The 23062-nt window shown below is 43.6% G+C and overlaps 1 protein-coding gene across 1 annotated transcript; it reads left to right on the top strand.

The window, feature by feature from the left end:
* Positions 1 to 8189: 8189 nt before the first annotated feature.
* LOC115641885 (olfactory receptor 52E2-like) lies at positions 8190 to 9128 on the top strand. The gene has a single exon (XM_030545244.1). It carries the CDS (start codon positions 8190 to 8192, stop codon positions 9126 to 9128), a length of 939 nt encoding a protein of 312 aa, XP_030401104.1.
* Positions 9129 to 23062: the final 13934 nt, after the last annotated feature.

Below are 23062 nucleotides of genomic sequence, written 5' to 3'. Positions count from 1 at the left end.
GCTAACACTGGAGCTCCAAGTACAGCAGCACTAAGTGGCTGTGACAAATTAGCAGCCTTAACAACTCTCCACAGCTCTGACAACAAGGGTAAGAAGGAAGATAAAGGATTACACACATTCCATTACTGAGTTCATTTTCCCTTCACCCATCTTCACTCTTCACCCTTTGGCTGAAGGACATTTTTGTTTTGTTTCAACATATATAGGGCAACAAATATGTAGATTCTCAAAATAAAAAGGTGTTTGGTTAGTCACTTTTTATGATTTTTATGTGTTAAGCGTTTGTACTTCTTCTAGATACTAACACACCTCAGCTGGGCAGAGAAAAAGAACCAGGAGTCTGGGGGACCAGACACTCAGCCGGTGTGGGAGAAGGAAAAGGACAAAATGCTGAAGGATGGTGTGGCCAAGGCAGAGGAACAGCTGGAGTTCAGAGAGAGACAGAGGGAAGAGAGGCAGCTGCAGAGGATGAGGGAGATAACCCAGCTGGAGGAGAGAATGGGAGTATGTTTCCTGGAACATGGCTAGAGGTTGAAGGAGGAGGGCAGAGCACAGCAGAAGAACTTCTTGGCAAGGGGTTACACTAGATGACCCTTGCAGTCCTTCTCATCCTGTGATTCTATGACTTTTTTGAGAGGTTGGCCACCAAGGTACAGGCCCCAGCTATAAGCTCATGGGATGATTCAGTCAGACCCCCAAACAATTTTAAGCTCTCTGCACTCCCTGCTCCCCATGGTGGCTGCCCACTGTGAGGCTGCTGCTGGAGTCTCCTCCTTGAGAGCATGTTTTTGGCGCTATTGCAATCAATGCAACGGCATCAGTTTTGCAGGTCTGATGAAGACATACTCAATCAATGGGAGAGAGCGCTCCTGTCAATTTCTGTACTCCACTTCCCCGGGAAGCATAAGGTAAGTCATAGCATGGTGTCGCTCCACCGTAATTGTGGCATGCTCTGAGCAGAGCTCTGCATTGTTTTTATCGTGGCATTTACTTTCTGGATTTTACACCTGTCACATTAAAATGTGATGCAACCATAATCTAAACTAAAAGTGTGACAGGCTGGATCACAGAGACCCCCTTGGGACTGCCAACTGATTTGCTGAGACTACCTCTGAGCCCATTTTCCCTGGCAGCTTGGGACTTCAGAACTTTACCAGTTTGAGCCAGACATGCTAGCTGGCTACAAACATAGACCCTGGTCTGAATAACATCCCCCAACAGCTGTAGGCTTAACTGAAAACAGCTTGAGAAGAGTTTTTGTCTCCAACACTCAGATGCCCAGCTCCCAATGGTGTCCAAACCCCAAATAAATTCGTTTTACTGTGTTCAAAGCTTATATAGAGTAAACTCATAAATTGTTCGCCCTCCATAATGCCGATAGAGATGCACAGCTGTTTCCCCTCACTCCCCGCCCTCACCAGGTATTAATACATACTCTGGGTTAATTAATAATTAAAAAGTGATTTTATTAAATATAAAAAGTAGGATTTAAGTGGTTTCAAGTCATAACAGACAGAACAAAGTGAATTACCAAGCAAAATAAAACAAAGCATGCAAGTCTATCCCTAATACAGTAAGAAAGTGATTACAGACAAAACCTCACACCCAGAGATGTTCCAATAAGCTTCTTTTGCAGACTAGCCTCCTTCTAGTCTGGGTCCAGCAATCACTCACACCCTCATGGTTACTGTCCTTTGTTCCAGTTTCTTTCAGGAATCCTCTAGGGATGGAGAGGCTATCTCTTTAGCCAGCTGAAGACAAAATGGAGGGGTTTCCCACAGGCTTAAATAGACTTTCTCATATGGGCGGAGACCCCTACTCTCTCCTATGCAAAATCCAGCTCCAAGATGGTGTTTTGGAATCACATGGGCAAGTCACATGTCCATGCATTACTCAGTTTTTACAGGCAGCAGCCATTGCCTGCATGCTATCTTGAATGTCTCCAGGAAGACTTCTTCTGTGCATTGGAGTGTTGCAAGATCCATTGTCAGTTAAGTGTTTTTTGATTGAGCACTTCATTTGCACATTCCTTTCTCAAGAAGCTGACCAAATGCTTTACTAAGGCTACTTAAACTTACACAAGTACACAGCCAATATTCATAACTTTGAATACAACGACATATGCATACAAATAGATTCAGCAGATCATAACCTCTATAGAGATATGTTATATGGCATATAAAGCGTAAAACATATTCCAGTAATGTCACATATACATTCATAAGCATATTTCCATAAAGAATGATGGGGTGCAACGTCACAAAAGAGTTCAAGTAACAGCAAGTAGGAAGAATGTTATGTGGTCACTGAAAGTAATGGACAACCACAGGACCTTGCTTGCCTACAATAGCTGTGTCAGAGGAATACAGTAACAGCTGACATTGCGCCATAATCCAAAAACCAAAATAAAATATGTGATGTAACAGTAATCTAAGTGCAAGAGTGCAAGTAATGGCAGTGGCTGCCGTTAGGGAAAGAAAAGCTGATGCAGAGAACAGAGCATTTCACACTAAGTGGGAAGAAAAGTTACATGGTCACTGAAAGTACAGGACAACAGTGCTTTGTGTGCCGACAATAGCTGTGTCAAAGGAGAACAATGTCAGCGAACATTACATGTATCGCTCTAGTTAAGGACTGGAAAAACAAACATCAAAAGCAGAGAAAGATGCTGACAAAACCTGCAACTATGCAAACTACAAGACTGGCTGCATTATACAAGGCCTCCCTTGAGCTACAGAAACGTCAGAAGCCTTTTAGGGATGGGGATGTGATCAAAAGGTGTCCAGTCCAGATGGCTCAGGCATTTGGGGATGACAAAATAGCAAAAAGTATCAGAGGGGTAGTTGTGTTAGTCTGGATCTGTAAAAGCAGTCATGCATCTGACGAAGTGGGTATTCACCCACGAAAGCTCATGCTCCAAAACGTCTGTTAGTCTATAAAATAGCAACAGATTTTGAAAGCATGTATGTGACAGAGCATATAACCCCAGACTAGAGTGGCAGGAGTTCAGGAGCTGCTTTGGGCCAGAAAAGCCCTGCTCCACCACTCTCACAAATACTACCAGAATTGGAGGAAGAGCTAAAAAGAGGGAATTCCAGTTTGATGAGGCCATCTCTGGGAAAGGGGTGGCTCTTGAGCTTCCCAGGGGACCAGCAGAGCCTCTTCCCTTGAGGAAATAGGACACGGATAAGCAGCAATGCCTGGTGCAACAAACACTGTCCTTTCTCCAGTCCCCAGGGGCAGTGGGGAATCTGACAGTGAGACTTCAAATCCCAATTTGATCCTGGTACGATCATTAAGATGGACCCTGACAGCCAGTTTATATCCATTTGTTCTATTAAAATAACCACACCTCAGGCCTCCCCTAGGCACACAAGTCAAATGTGAAAAGGATTCCTGAAAATCTCATTTAATCATATAAAAGAAAAGTTTCTACCGTTCCCAAAGGATTGAACACATGACCTCCCAAGTTGTTGAGTATTCCAAGTCTTATCCAAATACAGGCTTACAGCCAATTGTTAGTAATTAGATTAAAATGTATTAAAAGAACCAGGAAAGTGTATGGTTAAAAGATTTGTATATGTACAGACATGAATTCAATTCTTGAAGTTCAGATACATAGGAGAGATGGTGAGCTTTGTAGTTGCAAAGAGTTCTTTGAGAAATAGTCCATAGGTTGTAGTCCAAAGTTTATATTTCAGGGCAGCACAGTCAGAACTGGGATCCCTGCCCTTGTCGCTTAGACTTCCCCTGCATGAAATCTCAGTTAGATCTGAGTTAAACAGCATCAGGACCCAAGGGGCTTTTATACATTTTCTAGCATCCACTTGCCCATACAGTCCTGGGTAAACAATAGGCTTTAGATGTAACCTTCTGTTTTCTAAACACCACTGGGAATCAGTTACACAGATCAACAAAGGGCAATTTATCCGTTAGGCAAACTATCATCACAAACTGCAAAAAGACGTATAGACAATGATCTTATTTCACCCAAGAGTCACCTAAATGTTAATATTCCCTTTTGCCCTGACATTTTGAGCCTCTGTTAACAGCAAGTCACTTCTTATTCCTGAGGCTCACAGGCTGAAGCTCTCCAAAGTCTATTTTCTGCTCTTCCCGCTGCTCACAGAGCAGAGGGAATTGCCTGAGAGTCCTGGCCAACATGAGAGTCCTCAGGGACTGTACAGGGGAATCATAAAGGTCGTTGGACAGCACAACAAGTGACAGACGACTGAGACTCATACACTGATTCTCAGGGTCCTGCCTTCCTGTCACAGTAAGGAGATTCCCTCTCTGCAGAGTGGCATTTTGGTGAGTTGCCTGTTTCTGCAATAAAGCTAGTGCTGAGGGCTCAAGGAGGGCTCCAGGGTTCATGTCAAGAACCATGTGGGCAGGAATTCATCAGCACAAACATCTTGAACTGCTTAATATTGATTTACATGGAATAATTGGAACTAAAAATGTATTAGAAATAGTTTAGATAAATATTTGTTTTTCAGGTCAATTCCCTGTCTCTTGCTGTGTCCTTCTATCTGTCTCAGTAACTTCCTTTTTTTGGTCCATGTGGTTTTTCCTCTGGTTCACCCAAGTGTTCCAGTTGAGCAACTTCATTGGTCTTTTAGGAAGTGCAGCCAAGACCTCTGCAGTGGGCATCTGTGTTATCAGATTTTGCACAAGAAGAATGTGATATTACACAGGATTTCACACAGTGGAAAGACTCTGCTCTCACATTCTGTCATTGGTGGGTCACTCCAGATTTACATTGACCTCCCTGAGAGCAAAATCGGGGCACCTGTGTTCTTTTGGAATCCCCATCTTTAACGCCTTGTCTCAGAACACCACATAAATTGGGGGTTTCCTTCAGACATTTTCAGCACCATAGAGAATAGTGCTTTCAGTAGCAGGATGTGAAGCTGGGTGTGATTTTCACAATTGGGGGCCGAAATTAAACACTAAGGATGAAATATTGGACCATTGAGTTCAATGGCAGAACTCCCAGCACGGCCCAAAGTTCACCCTAAATCCCCAAGCAAGGACTTAAATGAATGTCCTGATTCACACCGGCCACGAACCTCCAGTGAGTTCAACTGGAGTTGTCCTGTCTCTGCTAAAGATTGGGTGAGCTCATTTGAACCAAAGAGGACCTGACAGGAGAGTTGCTGAAATCCTTAGAGGTTCATAGAATCATAGAAGATTAGGGTTGGAAGAGACCTCAGGAGGTCATCTAGTCCAACCCCCTGCTCAAAGCAGAACAAACCCCACTAAAAGAAGCCAGCCAGGGCTTTGTCAAACTGGGCCTTAAAACTCTAAGGATGGAGATTCCACCACCTCCCTAGGTAATACATTCCAGTGCCTCACCACACTCAGAGTGAAATAGTGTTTCCTAATGTCCAATCTAGATCTCCCCCACTGCAACTTGAGATCACTGCTTCTTCTTCTGTCATCTGCCACCAGTGAGAACAGCCGAGTTCCATCCTTTTTGGAACCCCCCTTCGGGTAGTTGAAGGCTGCTATCAAATCCCCACTGTTCACTCTTCTCTTCTGCAGACTAAATAACCCCAGTTCCCTCAGCCACTCCTTGTAAGTTAGGTGCCCTGGTCCCCTAATCATTTTTGTAACTGAACAATTAGGATAACATTTTTTTTCCAGGGAGGAAGGGAGGGTCTGCTTTCTCTGTGGTCCTGCATCTCTGGGTCTAGACAGGATGAGGAGCATCAAAAGGGAGTAAAAAATAAAAGCTTGTTTCTGGCTTACAGGAAACCAGCGGTGTTGGAAATCTCACTGTGGGAAGCTCAGGGATGCACAATATTTATGTGTGTTGGGGGTGGGGGGAGAGGGGACATGCAGTATGTACATCACAGTGACACAGGGTCCTGAAACTGGACAAAATAGGGACTGGACATCCTGCCTAATGCACAGAGCAAAGAGGCATAATGAGGCCCCCTTGGATAGAGAGTGTCTCAGACTGTAACGGAATGTGGACGACATTACAGCAGATTGTCTATGACCAATCCCCCAGCTGGACCATCCCTCCTCCCGTGAGCAGCCCCACTACAGTCTTGTGGGAACGTCAGCAACTACCAACATGGAATAGCTGCCTCAGGAAGGGGTGTCTGGGTTTCTAGCAGGCTGCAATATGATAAAGCTTTGTGTAGCTTTGAGGAAGAGTTACTCATACTGGCTCATTTTAGTCTCCGCATCCTCTCTCCCTCCTGAGGGGTCGGTCCCTCTCCTTCCCTGCACAGGCTGAGCTGCTGCTGGGGTTCCCTTCACTGAATAGGTTCCTTTTCCCTGGTGCAGGCAGACACTGAGTTTAACCTAGTTTGAGGAGGTATTTCTGTGAGCTGCCTCTCTCGGATCTGGCACCTGATTATGGTCCCGGCTGAGGGGTATCATTGTGTGGCAGGACTGGAAGTTGTTGGGTGGAGAACATACATTGACAAGTGGCCAGCACTGGAGGTTTTGTGGTAGGGTCTGGGATATATACTCAGGTGGGTAGTACTGAGTGTAATGGAGGTGGGGAGAAGGGTATAGATCGACAAGCAGGCAGTGCTGAGGGTTGTGGGGGTAGGTAGGGAGATCTATACAGAGAAGCAGGCAGCACTGTGGTTTGTTGGGAGAGGCTGAAAGTGTAAAGTTTCACTATCCATGTACATGTCCAAATCCTTCCTCATTCTTGCTTAGTTCATGGCCTCAAATACATCTTGTGGCAAGGAGTTCCTCGGTCTATTTAAACATTAAGAGAAGAAAACATTCTATTTTTATCAGTTTTGAATTTACCACATTTCAGCTTAGTTGAACGTCCTTTTAATCTTGTGTTATGAGAAAGGGAATACAGATTCCCCATGTACTCTACCAAGGAGTATTTTCTCATATCTCCTCTTATTCATCTCCTCTGTAACCTAACTGTGATGAAGTGGGCCTGGTTTTAATGTTCCCTCTGAATACTGTGTGGGGGCCTCAGCTCTGGCCGACCTTCTGTCTCTGTGGCAACTAATGGCCAGGCCCTGCCCCCCTGCAAGGGGATGCTAAAGATGTTGGAGACAGAGAGATCAGGTGACCTCCTGGCCTGGGAAAGAGACACAGCTCAGAGAAGAGGGGCTGGAGGGGGTTTGGTAGTTTTTGGAAGCTGGCTGGGAAATGGAGGGGAGCCCCGAGGAGGCTCGGGCCTCCCAGCGGTGCTGTGGCCTCCCTGGGGCCCCAGATGGACCTGACTATGGGGGGTCCTGTTGTCTGTACTGGCAAGACCTGTTTTGGACTGTGTTCCTGTCATCTAAATAAACCTCTGTCTTACTGGCTGGCTGAGAGTCACGTCTGACTGCAAAGTGGGGGTGCAGGACCCTCTGCTTACCCAGGACCCCGACTGGGTGGAGTCGCTGTGGGAAGCACACGGAGGAGCACATGCTGAATGCTACGTGTGAGCTTCCTGCCCTGCAGACAGTCTGCTCCAAGGGAGAGGAGGCTCCCTAAAGTCCTGACTGGCTTTGTGGGGAGCAGTTCCAGAGCATCGCCCAGGGACTCCGTGATACTAACAATCCCAGTCTTTTCAACCTCTCTCCATATGAGAGTTTCCCCGGGCCCTTGATCATTCTCCTTGCCCAGGATTTAACCCTCTAGTTCTGCAATATCCTTTGTGAGAAGGGTGCCCAGTACTACAGAGAGGAGACCAAAGGAAGGTGAAACATTGACTGACCGATTCATGGAATTGTATTTTCTGTATGATTTCCAATCCCACATCTCCTGGATCCCAATGTTTTGCTTAGTTTCTGTCTGCTTGTGCTGTGAAAAGGGATTCACAGAGCTGTGTAACATGACACCCCGGTCCTTGTCCTGGGTTCATATAGTTAAATCAGAACCTCGTACAGTGTTTTAGGAGTTCAAGCTTTTTCCTCCAATGGGCATACACATCACATTTTCTTGACATTGAAATTCATCTGCCATCTTGCTCCCCATTCACTTAGCTTTTTCAATTCCCGCAGAGGACTTCTCTGGACTTGACTCTGACCTAAATAATGTGATGCCATCTGTAAATGTTGGCACTTCACTGATTAATTCCAGTTCTAGATTGTTAACTATACAATATTTATCATACTATTTTCTATAAAGTGTGTAACCCCCCTTCACTATGCTTCTCTCCCTTTACAGGCACCTGAAGCATTTCTGAGACCAGTCGATGCATTGACCACATCATGGCAGTTTTCAACATCACCCACTCTAACCTTTCAACATTCATCCTAATGGGCATCCCTGGCCTGGAAACAGCCCACGTCTGGATCTCCATCCCTTTCTCTATGTTCTACATTATCGGCCTGTTGGGAAATTTCACAGTTCTGTTTGTTGTATACAAAGAGCAGACCCTGCACAAGCCAATGTACCTGCTGATCTGCATGCTGGCGCTCACAGACATTGCCACACCTACTTTCGTCATGCCAAATGCACTGTGTATATTTTGGTTCAATTTGAAAGGCATTACAGTGGGGGGCTGCCTCACCCAGATGTTTTTCCTTCACACTGTTTCTGTTATGCACTCAGCCGTCCTCGTGACAATGGCCTTCGATCGTTATGTTGCCATATGTAACCCTCTGAGATACACCATCGTTCTCACTAACACTCGAATAGCTAAGCTAGGGCTCCTGGGCTTGATAAGAGCTGTTCTCTTCATTATGCCCCTGCCCCTGCTCCTGAGCCAGCAGCCATTCTGTGCCAATCGCATTATCCCCTACACTCAATGTGAGCACATGGCTGTGGTGAAGATGGTATGTGGGGACATCACAGTGAACAGGACATATGGCTTGGTGCTATTCTTCGTAGTCAACATGTCAGACCTGACGCTCGTTGCCCTGTCCTATGGTCTGATCATGAGGGCCATCCTCAGACTCTCCTCCAAGAAAGCCCACCAAAAAGCCCTCAACACCTGCACAGTCCACATCTGTGTGATGCTGATGTATTATACTCCCGGCCTCTTTTCCAACCTCACAAATCGGTTCAGTCAGAGCATCGCTCCCTACATTCACATCATCTTGGCTGACCTCTATCTCCTCATCCCTCCCATGCTCAACCCGATCATTTATGGGGTCAAATCCAAAGATCTTCGTGACAAAGTGGGCAAATACATTTGCAGAAAGTGATCACATAGGGTCACTGCCTTGAAACCTGTCTGACAAGAAGGAGAAAGTATATCCCCTCATTAATCAAGGATGCTCTTTCCGAGTTTGGCTGAGCTCAGCATTATAGGAAAATTTACCTGATTTTACCTGATTTACCAAAGACTAACAATAACAAACTAATTCAATACAAAATATGGACATTCACTAGCATCATAGAATGCAATTAGAAAGAATTAATATGATAATGTTATTACTGTTTTTCAAATATATAAATTTTGGGATAATCTGAGGCTATGTTTAATGCCCCCATTTGTCATTTTTTGTGTGAAACACCTGCAACCCTCAATCAGGATTCAAGTATCTGTACTGGTGTTTTGATTTGGAATTTGATTGAGATTGGGCTACGTGTAGGTTAGTTTTTCAGTGATTTGGGGCTATTAATGCAGTTCTCAGCACCTCAAGCTGGGCTGGGGGCAGAGCAACAGTGCTGAGGCAGAGTTGTGGATCTGGAGCTGGAGCCGACCAGAGCCAGGAGATGGGGCAGCACAAACCATCTGTGACAATGGGGAGCCAAGGCTGAGATACAGTGGGGTGTTGCGGGGACATAGCCAGGATAGTGGATGCCAGCCATGCCACAAGTAACACATCAGCTAAGTGTGATGCACAACCATGGAGAGTAAGATGCCGTCGCCATGCAGAAGATGTCATGTGATCGGAGATACTTGAGGTCAGACTTGGTGGGGGGACATGAACCCAATGGCAGGGTGGATACTGGGAAGAAGGGCTTTGCCACTAATCTGTGGGTTCTCTTGTCCTTCTGTAGCAGTTGGTTGCCACTCCCAATATCTTGTGGATATTCTTCCACTGTGAGTAAACAACAAAGGAAAAGAAGAGGCACAAAGGCATCTGTTAAAAAGTGGAATTTAAATTCAACTGAAGAAAATAGAAAAGAGCATAAACTCTGGCAAACAAAGTGTAAAAATAGAATTAGGAAAGCCAAAAAAGAATTTGAAGAACAGCTGGCCAAAGATTCCAAAAGTAACAGCAAGTATTGTTTCAAGTACATCCGAAGCAGGAAACCTGCTAAACAGCAAGTGAAGCCACTGCATGATTGAGATGGTAAAGGAGCACTTAAAGACAATGGCTTCATGGGCAGAGAAACTAAAGGAATTCTGTGCATCAGTCTTCATGGCTGAGGATAAGAGGGAAATTCCCAAATCTGAGCCATTCTTTTTAGGTGAAAAGCTCAGGAACTGTCCCAGATTAGGGGTCATTAGAAGAGGTTTTGGAGCATATGCATAAATTAAAAAGTAATACATTGCCAAGACCAGTTAGTGTGCTAGGAAGGATACTATTCAACATATTCATAATGATCTGGACAAAGGGAAAACTGTGAGATGGCAAAGTTTGGAGATGATACAAAACTACTAAAGATAGTTAAGTCCAAAGCAAACTGCAAAGATTTACAAAGGGATCCCATAAAACTGGGTGACAGGGCAATAAAGTGGCAGATGGAATTCAGTGTTGAGAAATACAAAGTAATGCACATCTGAAAACATAAACTCAATTCTACATAAAAAATGATGGGTCTAGTTATGGTGTTAACACTCAAAAAAGGGATTTTGGAGTCACTATAGATAGTTCTGTGAAAACATTCACTCAATGTGCAGCAGCAGTCATAAAAGTGAACAGAATGTTGTGAATCATTAAGAAAGGGATAGATAACGAAACAGAAAATGTCATATTTCCTCTGTGTAAACCCATCATATGCCCACACCTTGAATATTGCCTGCAGATTCAGTCGCTCATCTCAAAAAAGATATATTGGAATTCGAAAAGGTTCAGAAAAGGGTAACATAAATGATTAGGGGTATGGAACGGCTTCCGTATTAGGAGAGATTAATAAGACTGGGAATTTTCATCTTGGCAAAGAGAAGACTATAGGGAGATATGGCAGAGGTCTATACAATCCTGACTGGTGTGGAGAAAGTAAATAGGAAAGTATTATTTATGGTGAAATTTGGTTATGGTGTGTCACCCTTCCCCGCCTCCTGATTCCAGCTATACAGCATAGACAGGCAAGTCGCCTTGTCCTCTGAATATGATATAGGGAATTGGTTCTTATCTGTCTCCCAATTTCTGTCTCCCTTTCTTCTCCCTGGCTGTTATCACCCTGTCTGCAGGAGTCAGTGGAGCTTCTCAGGTTTGGCAGTCATAGTACTGTTTCTGGGGTATGGGCTCTGGGGTGGGGTTGGGGATGAGGAATTTGGGGTGCAGGCAGGATGCACTGGAGGTGGGGCAGAGGACTGCTCACAGCCCTCCCCCTACTAGCAGCAGTTAGCTCCAGGGAAGGGGCCTCTTCTTTTCCCCTGCCGGCAGGCAGCTCAGAGCTCTGAGGGAAGGGGCCCCTTCTCTTATAGGGAACTTAGGGAGATGCACTTAGGGTCGATGGGAGCCACTACTGGTTCCCTGGCCTTGCAGTGAAGAATCAGATAAAGGGCCACATTTTATAGGAGATTTGGCAAATTGTTTTTTCTCCATTCCAGCACTGTCTATGATTTGGGGAGTGTGTCATAAACAGACAGCTAAGGGTTAATTCCTCTTTTACCTGTAAAGGGCTAAGAAGTTCACAGTACCTAGCTGACACCTGACCAGAAGGACCAATAAGGGAACAAGATACTTTCAAAGCTGGGAGAGGGGGAAACAGTCCTGTGTCTGTTCTGTGTGTGCTTTTGCCGGAGTCAGAGATCCAGAAAAGAACCATCTAACCTTTGTTTAAATTAGTGAGTATTTAGATAAGAATGTGGTAGATTTCTTTATTTTTCTCTTTGTCAATTCTTTTGCAAACATAGAGACAGAATCAAATTGGGTTTTTGTGTAACTTTAAGGTTTTGCCCAGAGGGACATTCTCTGTGTTTTGAATCTGTTGTCTGTGAGATCATCTTGCTTTCTGATCTCACAGAAGCATTCCTTTCACCCTCTTTCTTTAATTAAAAGTCTTCTTTTAAGAACCTGATTGACTTTTCCTTGTTTTAAGATCCAAGGATTTTGGATCTGGGCTCACCAGGAATTGGTGGGGGGAATTTTCTTGAGTCTACCCAGGAAAAAGGGTATAGAGACTTGGGGGAGGGAAATCAGTCAAATCCTGCCAGGAAAGGGGCGATAACAACTGGGGAAAATTGGGGGAAGGTAGAGTTCCCAAATGGCTCTCCCTCAAACATTTTTTTAAAAACATGTTGTGGTGGCAGTGACTGTTTTCCCTAAGCTGGTAAAAATAAGCTTAGGGGTTATTTATGCAGGTCCCCACATCTGTACCCTAAAGTTCAGAGTTGGGGGGACACCTTGACAGGCCCTCTTTACGTTTACTTTTAAAGGACAACAATACTTATTTAAAAGAATTCCCTGGGGCCTGCATTACTTATTTAAAAGAATTCCCTGGGGCCTGCATTGTGCTCTGGCTTTTATGCACCATCATCTAGTGCAAATGCTGGATTATCCTAAAAGAATTGGGAGAATTGTCACCTCATATGTAGATGACATATTAGAGTGAGGAGACATTGAAGAGGAAGTGAACGAACAGATTGAAAAAGTGTTGAGACTCATCCAGGAAATGGGTCTCAAGGCTAATAGAGAGAAAGCCCAATTAGTGCAAAGAAGGGTAAATTATTTTGGGGTGATGCTAGGGGAACAAGGAATTCAGGCTGATCAACAAAAGGTGACATCATTCATGAATTTACCAAGGCCAGAGGATTTTTATGCATTGAGGGTGATATTGGGAGGATTTAACTATTAGTGAGTTCAATCCTTGAGGGGGCCACTTAGGGATCTGGGGCAAAAATCAGTACTTGGTCCTGCTAGTGAAAGCAGGGGGCTGGACTCAATGACCTTTCAAGGTCCCTTCCAGTTCTACGAGATCAGTATATCTGGAATTAGTATTTGTATATTAATTCAAGTTCAGAAGTCTCTTTTTGGAGTCTGTTTTTAAAGTTTTCTTGTTGCAAAATTGCCATCTTCAAGTTTGTCACTGAGTGGTTAGAGAGGTTGACGTGTTCTCCCACTGGTTTTTGAATGTTATGATTCCTGATGTCAGATTTGTGCAAATTAGATACAATTAACTCAGGCCTAAACAGAAACTGGGAATGGTTGGGTCATTACACTAACTGAATCTATTTCTCTATGTCAAGTTCTCCTCACACCTTCTATGGGTCATCTCAATTATCACTTCAAAGGTTTTTTTTCTTCTGCTGATGATAGCTCATCTCAGTTGATTAGATTCTTCCAGCTGGTATGCATACTTCCACCTTTTCATGTTCTCTGTATGCATAATGTTCCATTCTGTGCATCCGAAGAAGTGAGCTTGCACGATGCACGAAATTATTATGGTGAAATAAATTTGTTAATCTCTAAGGTGCCACAAGTACTCCTGTTCTTTTTGCAGATACAGACTAACATGGCTGCCACTCTGAAACCTATCGTATCTACAGAGTCACTGTGTGTATAGTAATGTGAGTATTACAGTAATTTAATATCTAAAAGTGGAAATAAACCACATTAAAACAGGTTTCAGAGTAGCAGCGCATGAAAGCTCATGCTGAAATAAATTTGTTAGTCTCTAAGGTGCCACAAGTACTCCTGTTCTTTTTGCACACTAAAGCAGAGTTTTTCAAACTGTGAAGGCACAGAGGAATGTTTAGGGGCAGTGAGAGGCAATGTCAGGCAACTCAGGCTTCAGTCCCGCACAACAGGGATAAGGCTTTGGCCCTGGGACTTGGGCTTACACCTTTGTTTCTGACCTGGGCCTCAGCGAGTCTAATACTGGTCCTGATTACCCCAGAGATAAGGCCACTGTCCTTGATTTTTTGGATGTCATGAAAAGACACACTTGTGTTGCTTTCATGAACACAAATATCAACTGTGGGCTTGGCACCAAGTGGTAGTGCTCAGGCTAAAACCTGAGTTCAGCACCAGCCGCCACTTTGGCTGGCAGCTCGGGGGACCACGACCCCTACAGTGGCTGACAGCTTTTGGGCCCCCAACCGGCGGACAGTTCGAGCTCTGCCATTCCAAGGCTGACGTGGAAAATGTCACAGAGGTCACTAAAAGTCACGGATTCTGTGACCTCTGTGACATAATTATATCCTTAGCCGTGCCTGTGAGCAACTTGCTGTGGTGAATGGGGAAGTGGCGGAATCCCAGTGACTAAGACAGTGGCCAGTTGAGCCCATGGGTGAACAACTCCACTTTCTTGAGCAAGTCAGTGACTGTTGTGCCTCCTGCACAGTGGCAGCTGGGCCTTTCTTAAGTGCTGAAGGCTGGAATGTTGTTACCGCAATAAGGCTGTTTAGGCTGCTCACTACTTCTGTCCTTGGAGCTCGAGTGTTAGCAGTATTAGCAGAGAAGGCAACCGGCTCATTCAGCCGACATCAGTGATACTCAGAAAGAATGATCGCGGGCACGGTTCAATGACAAAAGCACTCAGCCAGGATTATTGCTATTAAGGCACAGTCCTCGTGCTCTGTCCCCATTGTTATAGGTACACTAACATGGGTGCTGAGTGGCTCAGTCAGCACTAGGAGTCTCTGCTGCCACTAAACCACACAAAGGATTAAGGTGTTTGTATACTGAGACAAGCAACTTAAATTCCATCTCGTGTTTCATTGCACTTGTTTGTTGCCTCCTCTTGTTCCTGCTATCTTTGACAAAATAATGAATAGGGATATTTTGTCTCAGCATCTTATCTTGTACTAGATTGAGATGGATCTTCAGTAGCTTGAATATAGCAAAATATCTAGTGCCTAGTACACTAGCAACAACATTGCCAAGTTCATGTACTGGACAGTGAACTTGTGAGTATCTGCTTTAATACCTTTGGTTCTGATAAAGAAAAATAACCCCAGGCCCCAAAGCCAGGTCTTGATGCTGCCAAAAATTAAATCAAGACAATAGGCCTCAATCAATACTAACATATAGAAAAGTAAGGACAATAATCAATCACTAACTCGCCTGAGGCTCACTCTCTGATGTAATACACTATCATAACACTATTAAATGCTACTAACACTACAATAACCACCAAATGCTGCTAAACAATAAAAATGCTGCTAAAAAGGGGTTAAAACTGGAAAATCCCTAAAATAACCAGTCTATCACTGTCAGAAGACTAACAGATGTTGGGTCATAATAGTTTATTAAGTAGCTCATGCAAGCATAAAAGATAACCCCTAATAACTTGGCCAAAAGAACAAACGTATTTTTGGACCCAAGTTCCTCAAAATTTGCTTCAGAACACAGATGCTGAAACCACAAGTACAAGGTAACCGGGTGTCAAGGTCTTGGCAATAGCAAGATCTTCCTAAGAGGAAGTAAAAACGGACAAGCTTTGCAATTTTTAGCTCTTTTTGCAATATATAAAAATAATTAATAGCAATTGTTTTGAAAAGATGTCATTGTATTAACCAAATATGATATCCTCGGATGTATAAGTTCATATGGTAATTTGCGGTTTTTGGCTATATAAACCCAGGCATCACTGCTGTAAGGTAGAGCGACTTACCTCTTGCTAGAGGACCTGTCGTCTCTCCATGCATATGCATGTATTCTCTGATTAATCAATAAAGGAGCCTCAGGCTGTTTGATCAACTCAACACGGTGGTGGTCCTTTTCCACGACAATTCACAGCCTCTCGTTCAGGCCTCAGATCTTGCACCAGGCCTCATGCTAAAGCCTCTCTCTCCCTCTACTACAGTATCCAGTCTTAAGGTAATATCTAAAGCCCCTCTCATTCCATTCCCCCATGGTGATAACCAATTGGAAATGATAAGCATGGATTTTTTGGGGGCATCTAGAGAGGAGCCCTGTGAGATATCAACATATCCTCATTATTCTTGACTACAGAATACATACTCCAAAGCCACCCACTTGTGCTTCTTCAGTGCACCTGTAGCCCAAGGTCCAGTGTGCTTCAACAGCAGCCCTGGGATCTACAAGCTATGAACTAAAAACTGAGGCATGTTGGGAGAACTTCCTGGTTAATTATGTACAAAGTCTCAAGTCAGGCTTCCTATATCTTGAACAACCTCATACTGGGCCAGTGAGCAGGGGAGGTGACTACACACCTGCCATCACAAATGAGCTTATGAAATTCTTCTCCCAGGTGGAAATACCCTGAGAAATCCTTACTGATCAAGGACCTAACTTTATTTTACAACTAATGAAAGAACTGTGTAATCTACTGAGGGTGATGTCACTCAGCACATCAACTTACCATCCCCAAACTGATGAGCTGGTTTCACAGAACTTTCATGGTGATGGTAAAGAAGTTTGTAGCATTGGATCCCCAACACAAACACTGGGACACAACTCTTCCCCTGCCTTCTTTTTGCTATCAGGAAAGATCCCAGTTTGTGAGTGTTCAAACTGGGTGATTGAGTGTTTTTGTTACTGTCAAGTTTCAGTTCCAACTACTGGTTCAATGTCAGGGAGCATTTGAGGTACTGAGACATGTAGGACTCATTGACGATGAGGTACAGCACCCAGGGAAGAAAAAGGAGACTTTGATAAGAACATAAGACTGGCCACATTGGATCAGACCAATGGTCCATCTAGTCCAATACTCTGTCTTCTGACAGCGTCCAAGTGCTTCAGCGGGAAAGAACAGAACAGGGCAGTTATTGAGGGATTCATCTCCTGTTATCAAGTGCCAGCATCTGGTGATCAGAGGCTAGAACACCCAGAGCATGAGGTTATGTATCTGAACAAACTAGCTAATAGACATTGATGCACCTTGTTGCCAAGGCCACAGGCTTAGTGGGCTGCATTAGTAGGAACATTGAGTGTGTGGGGCAGGGGATTTGATAGCAGCCTTCAACTACCTGATGGGGTGGTTCCAAAGAGGGTGGAGCTTGGCTGTTCTCAGTGGTGGCAGATGACAGAACAAGGAGCAATGGTCTCAAGTTGCAGTGGGAGAGGTCTAGGCTGGATGTTAGGAAAAACAATTTCACTATGAGGGTGGTGAAGCACTGGAATGGGTTACCTAGGGACGTGGTGGAATCTCCATCCTTCAAGGTTTTTAAGACCTGGCTTGACAAAGCCATGGCTGGGACGATTTAGTTAGGGATTGGTCCTGCTTTGACCAGGAGTTGGACTAGATGACCTCCTGAGGTCTCTTCCAACCCTGGTATTCTATGTTTCTATGAACTATTCTCCATTAACTTTCTAATTCTTTTGTGAACTCCGTTACAGTCTTGACCTTCACAACATCCTCTGGCAAAGAGTTCCACAGGTTGACTGTGCGTTGTGTGAAGAAATGTTTCCTTTTGTTTGTTTTAAACCTGGTGCCTATTAGCACAAGAAGTAAATGGCACCAAATGAAATTATGTGAAGAAGTAAACAACACTTCTGTATTCAATTTCTCCATACGAGTCAGTTTTATAGATCCATACTATATCCTGTCTTAGTCATAAGAATGGCCAGACTGAGTCAGACTGAAGGTCCATCTAACACAGTATCCTGTCTTCCAAGACTGGTCAATGTTAAGTGCTTTAGAGCGAATGAACTGAACAGGTAATCATCAAGTGATCCATCCCTGTCACCCACTCCCAACTTCTGGCAAGTAGAGGCTAGGGACACCATCCTTACTAGTCCTGGCTAATAGGCATTGATGGACTCTTTACCAGAGGATGTTGTGAAGACCAAGACTATAATTGGTGCCTATTGCCTTTGTGCCTTTAACATCATGAATCCCACTCAATGTGGATGGAGACTGGACACTTATTTCACATCTGTGCCTCTGATCATCTCCCTCCACCCTCCCTATGCTAATTACAGCCTGTGCGTTTTCTCTAGCAGCCCACAGGCTTCAGGGCACATGCTGATCACTGAAGGGGCTCAGGAAGCTGTTTCTGCCAATTGCACGGTACAACGCTATGGGGATTTATGACTAAGCAGGGGCAACCTGTGCTGCCTTCGGTCAGACAGAGGCTATCAGATGGGAGCGGCTGTTACTCTGTGTTTGAAACAAGGATCTGTGAGAGCCTTTCCATTGCATGTCACATTCCTGGGGATTCAACGCAGGGCTTGTTAGACAGGAGGGGAGGAGAAGATGTTCACATTCTATGACAATGAGCAGCAGCAGGGAAATGCTCATAGATAAATGAGTACGTCTAAGTTTTGGCCCTTCCTTTTCTCTCTGCACCACTCTATCAAGTCTGCAAGATTCAGTTTGCCCTGACAATCTGAGTGTCTACTATTGACAAATCATTTATTCACTCCCAGGGGAGGCACCTGAGCTGCAGTTCTCCAGGGTTAATTTTCTGCTCATCCCACAGCTCACGAAGCTGAGGGAATTGTCTGGGAGTCCTGCCAACCCAAAAGTCCTCAGGGACTGTACAAGGGAATCATAAAGGTTGCTGTCCAACACAGAGTGTCAGACATGTGAGATTCATATGCTGATACTCAGAGCTCTGCCTTCCTGTCTCAATAGGGAGATTTCCACTCTCTGCTGAGTGGGATTTCTGTGAGTTGCCTGTATCTGCATTAAAGTTAGTGCTAAGGGCTCAGGAAGTGTTCAAGGGTTCAAGTAAAAAACCATCTGGGCTGGCATTCACCAGCACAGTTAATTGAACTGTTTAGTATCGTCAGAAGCACCAAGAGATTTATCTGGTAAAACTGGAACTACAAAATTATTGTAATTAGTTTGGACACATATTTGTTTTTAAGATCAGTTTCTTCAGACTCTTTCTGAGCTCCACACAATAGCGCTCTCTGTAGCATGATGTGAAGCTGTGATTTTTACAGCTGAGAGCCAAAAGTTAAACACTAAGGTTGATATCTTGATCCCATTCAGTTCAATGACAGAATTCTCAACAGGACCCTAAAGCCAAATGTAGGGACTTAAATAAATGGCCTGATTCACACCAGTCAAAAGCCTCCAGTGACTTTAACGGGAGTCGTCCGGTGGCCTCTATGGATGGGTGAGCTTGTTTGGACCAAAGAAGATCTGACAGGAGAGTTGCTGAAATCTCAAGCTTACAGGCTTAGAACTGGTGTGAGAAGGAAGTTTTGAAACAAAGGGTTCCTGTCATACACTAAAGCTAAATAAGGCTGTGGGTGACATCATTGGTTGTTCACTCCGCACAGGAAAGGACTCTTGGAAACACCTGAGGAAAAAAGACTGAACTGGGGGAAGTGCTGGATCTAGGCTAAAGGGATTTCTCGCCTGCGTATGGGAACCTGAGAAACCCAAGCTCCAAAGCAAATGCAGGTTGTGTAGCCTGATTTGGGGTGTGTTAGTAATGTTGATTTGATGTATTCACTTAATCTAATTGTATTTGATCAATTTTAATTAATTAATTTATTAATTATTATTATTATTATTATTATTATTATTATTATTATTATTATTATTATTATTATTATTAATTAGTATGGGTTTTGGCTCACCAATTTGTTTGATCAGAAGATAAAGTTCATCCTGAATTAGGCTTCACAGAGTTTATAAAAGGACCTTTGGGGGTATGACAGGAAGCTCACACAGAGACACATATAGTCATAAAGACTTTTTATTCAAATCAATGAAATAGTGAGCAAATGGCAAAACAGTTAGAATTACAGAGTTACAATTGTATTACTGTTATTCAAGAGATGCATATGATAATACAATATTATGTGCTGCAAACATTGTTAATACTCACACTTTGTTTTAATAACCGGGTGTTGGAAGGTATCGACCATGCCTGTGGCAGGTTCTTTTTCACACCTCTAGCAGAGGAAGCTAAAGGCAGAGCTGTTAAAGCTGTTTGCTTTTTAACTTAACTCAATAAGTTTTAAACTGAAATAAGGCTTAGGGGAACCCAAGCTTAGTCTAGTTCCTTAAAACAAAGTTTGAAAAGAAATAAAGGACGGCTTATTAATAGTTAATAGCCATCATAGAGGGGTAGCATTGTTACGTTGTTGAAGGTGGAGGCAAAGGAAGAGTAGACAGAAGTAGATAGGCTGGTAGATTGCCTCCCTAATGGCGAGATGCATTGCTTCTTTATAGGGTATTGGTCAGAAATCCTTCCTCTTATTCCCAAATTTCATTCTTCCCCCACATAAATGTTAGGGTACACTTACCCCATAGGCTAATATGTATGTACGTATGGATGACTGGGATGTACGCACTTGTGGTGTACTTGTTAGGTCTGTGGAAAAATCCCCTTTGCCATCCTCCCTTGTCTATTGGTTTAGGCAAAAGGTCTCTAGACATCTGCGTGGATGTTTTATCTATTTTTACTTTTCTTGGTAAGGGTCCCCAAATCTGCTAACTTTGCCTTAGCTTAACATACAGGATTTTGGCTTATAGGTCTTTTGCATTACAACCAAACTATATAAATTTAAAAGCCTATTACATCAAATACTCAAATTTATAAGAAAAGATATAGTTATACAAATAAGCAGATTAATCCTTAGGGCTACAGTTGTGCCTTGAGAATCTGCCAGATGGCTTGTATTATCAATCAGGTTGAGAAATTGCTAATTCATAGTCAATCTAATTGGGAACCCATCACACTTTGTCATCAGCTGCTTCAGTCTCCCATCACACTCTGACCCCTCTGTCCATACTCTCCTTTCACAACCCAGCTTGCCCCAATTCCGACAGCACACTGGTCTCCAGTATCTCCTCCATGCTCCCCAGTCATTAATGGCTCCAACAATCTTGTAGCCTCCCCACAGCTCTTCCTTTGCAGGAGCTGAGATGCCTCCTGTCACACCTGTCCCTTTGGCTAAGAGCTAATCAGTGACTGTGTCTCACCAGTGAGGAATCTCACACATGAGTGGCAAAATCCAAGTCACTTGTATGGCTTCTCTTGTTACACCCATACACAAGGCATGGTGTTTCAAGGACTATTAAACAGGAATAACTCGCAAGCTGAGAAGTATGCACGTTATATAATGAGTGTGGTCAATTTTGGAACATGGTAATGTGAGGGCCTAGATAAATACAGCTGCAATATGGAGAAACTACTGGGACACAGATGTTAAACCCAGAATGCTTTGGGACCATTTGCTAGCCAGCCCTACTAGCCATTCGTGGGGATTGTTGTACATTCATTCCTCACTGCAGACACTTTATAGGGTCAAATCATTATTTTTCTCAAGCTAAATGTTCATCCGTGTAGTGCCTCATGGGATCCCTCAGCCTCATGAAATACACACCTAGTGTAACATTTTCATGTCGCCATGGTCACAGGACAATTTCTCCTTATAGGGCTAAATTCAACCTGGTCACGAATAGAAAATTTGCCTTCAGTAAGCTGAGACATGAGCTTGCAGGAAAACGCCTCATGCTGACCTCAGATGACATGTTAGGAGATGCAAAAGCCAGAAGAGACCATTGTGATCATCCTGTCCATATAACACAGGCCTGAGAATTTCCTCAAAATTATTGCTAGAGCAGATCTTCTAGAGAAACATCCAACCTTGATTTCAAAATTCTCAGTGATGAAGAATGTGCCAGGATCCTTGGAAAATAGTTCCAATGGTTAATTACAGACACTGATAAAAAATGTATGCCTCGCTGTTTAAAAATGTCATCCTATTTCAATTGTTCAGCTTCAGCTTCCAGCCATTGGAACCTGTTACACCTCTGTATACTAGGCTGAAAAGCCTATTATTAAATATCATGTTCCCCATGTATGTACTTACAGACGGTTATCAAGTTAACCCTTGACCATCTTTGTTAAACAATATAGATTGAGATCTTTAAGTCTATTACTGTAAGGCAGGTTTTCTTATCTTGTACTAATTCTTATCACAATTATCTGAACCCTCTTCAATGTACCAACATCACTCTTTAATCCTGGACACCACAACCGGACACAAGATTCCAGCTGCAGTTAAAGCAGTGTAAAATACAGAGGGAAAATAAGTTCTCTGTTTCTCCTTGCAATTCCTTTGGTTATCAGCCAAAGATCATATTGGCTGTTTTGGCCGCAAGGGAAGTAACAGAGACGCAGGCCTGTAACCCTGAATATCAAGACCCTTGTGCTCTTTGTGCCCATTCTGCTGAGCACAGAGTCATAACCCAGCACGATAACCTCTATTTCCCTGAGGGAAACTTGACTCTTTTGCAATATATGAATGGCATTGTGGACTAGACCTATGGTTTGTCTAGACCAGTGTCCTCTCTCTGACAGTTACAGCCCTAGCAGCTGCAGAAGAAAGTGTAAGAAACACAGCAGTAGGAGGATGTGGGTCGGATAACCTGACCGTCCTGAAGCAGCAAAGAATCCTGTGGCACCTTATAGACTAACAGACGTTTTGGAGCATGAGCTTTCGTGGGTGAATACCCACTTCCTCAGATGCATTCACGTCCTGAGAGCACCACCCTAATGCCTAACAGCTAGAGATTGGCTTGTGCCCTGAAACACAACAGCATACGTGCTTTCCAAAATATTTAATTAGCTGTGACTATTCTAACTGGATAACATCACTCTCTGTGTAAATGTCCAAACCCTTCTTGATTCTTACTTAGCTAGTGGCCTCAACAACCTCTTGTGGTAATAAGTTCCTCGGTCAAATTAGGCACTGAGTGAAGAACACATTATTTTTGTATCTGTTTTGGATTGGCCACGGTTCAGTTAAATTGAATATCCTCTTGATCTTGTGTTATGAGACAGGGAGAACACATTCTCCATCAGCTCTCAACCAGTGAGTATTTTATAGACTTTTCTCACGTCCCTTCTTATTCATGTCCTTTCCAAGGTAAAAATCGCAGTCTTTTCCACCTATCTTCATATGAGTTTCCCCCAGGCCCTTAATCATTCCCATTGCCCTTCCCTAAACCTTTCTGGTCCTGCAATATCCTGTATGAGAAGTAAAAGCAGCAAAGAATCCTGTGGCACCTTATAGACTAACAGACGTTTTGGAGCATGAGCTTTCGTGGGTGAATACCCACTTCATCAGAAAGCTCATGC

The sequence above is a fragment of the Gopherus evgoodei genome, unplaced genomic scaffold (assembly GCF_007399415.2).
Source record: "Gopherus evgoodei ecotype Sinaloan lineage unplaced genomic scaffold, rGopEvg1_v1.p scaffold_36_arrow_ctg1, whole genome shotgun sequence".
Classification (NCBI taxonomy): Eukaryota; Metazoa; Chordata; order Testudines; family Testudinidae; genus Gopherus; species Gopherus evgoodei.
The sequence above is the reverse complement of the archived record's forward strand: the minus strand, read 5'-3'. Positions and strand labels throughout refer to the sequence as shown.

Bases quoted from the DNA above. Each gene is read 5' to 3' on its own strand.
- LOC115641885 (XM_030545244.1), top strand. From the start codon at position 8,190: ATGGCAGTTTTCAACATCACCCACTCTAACCTTTCAACATTCATCCTA.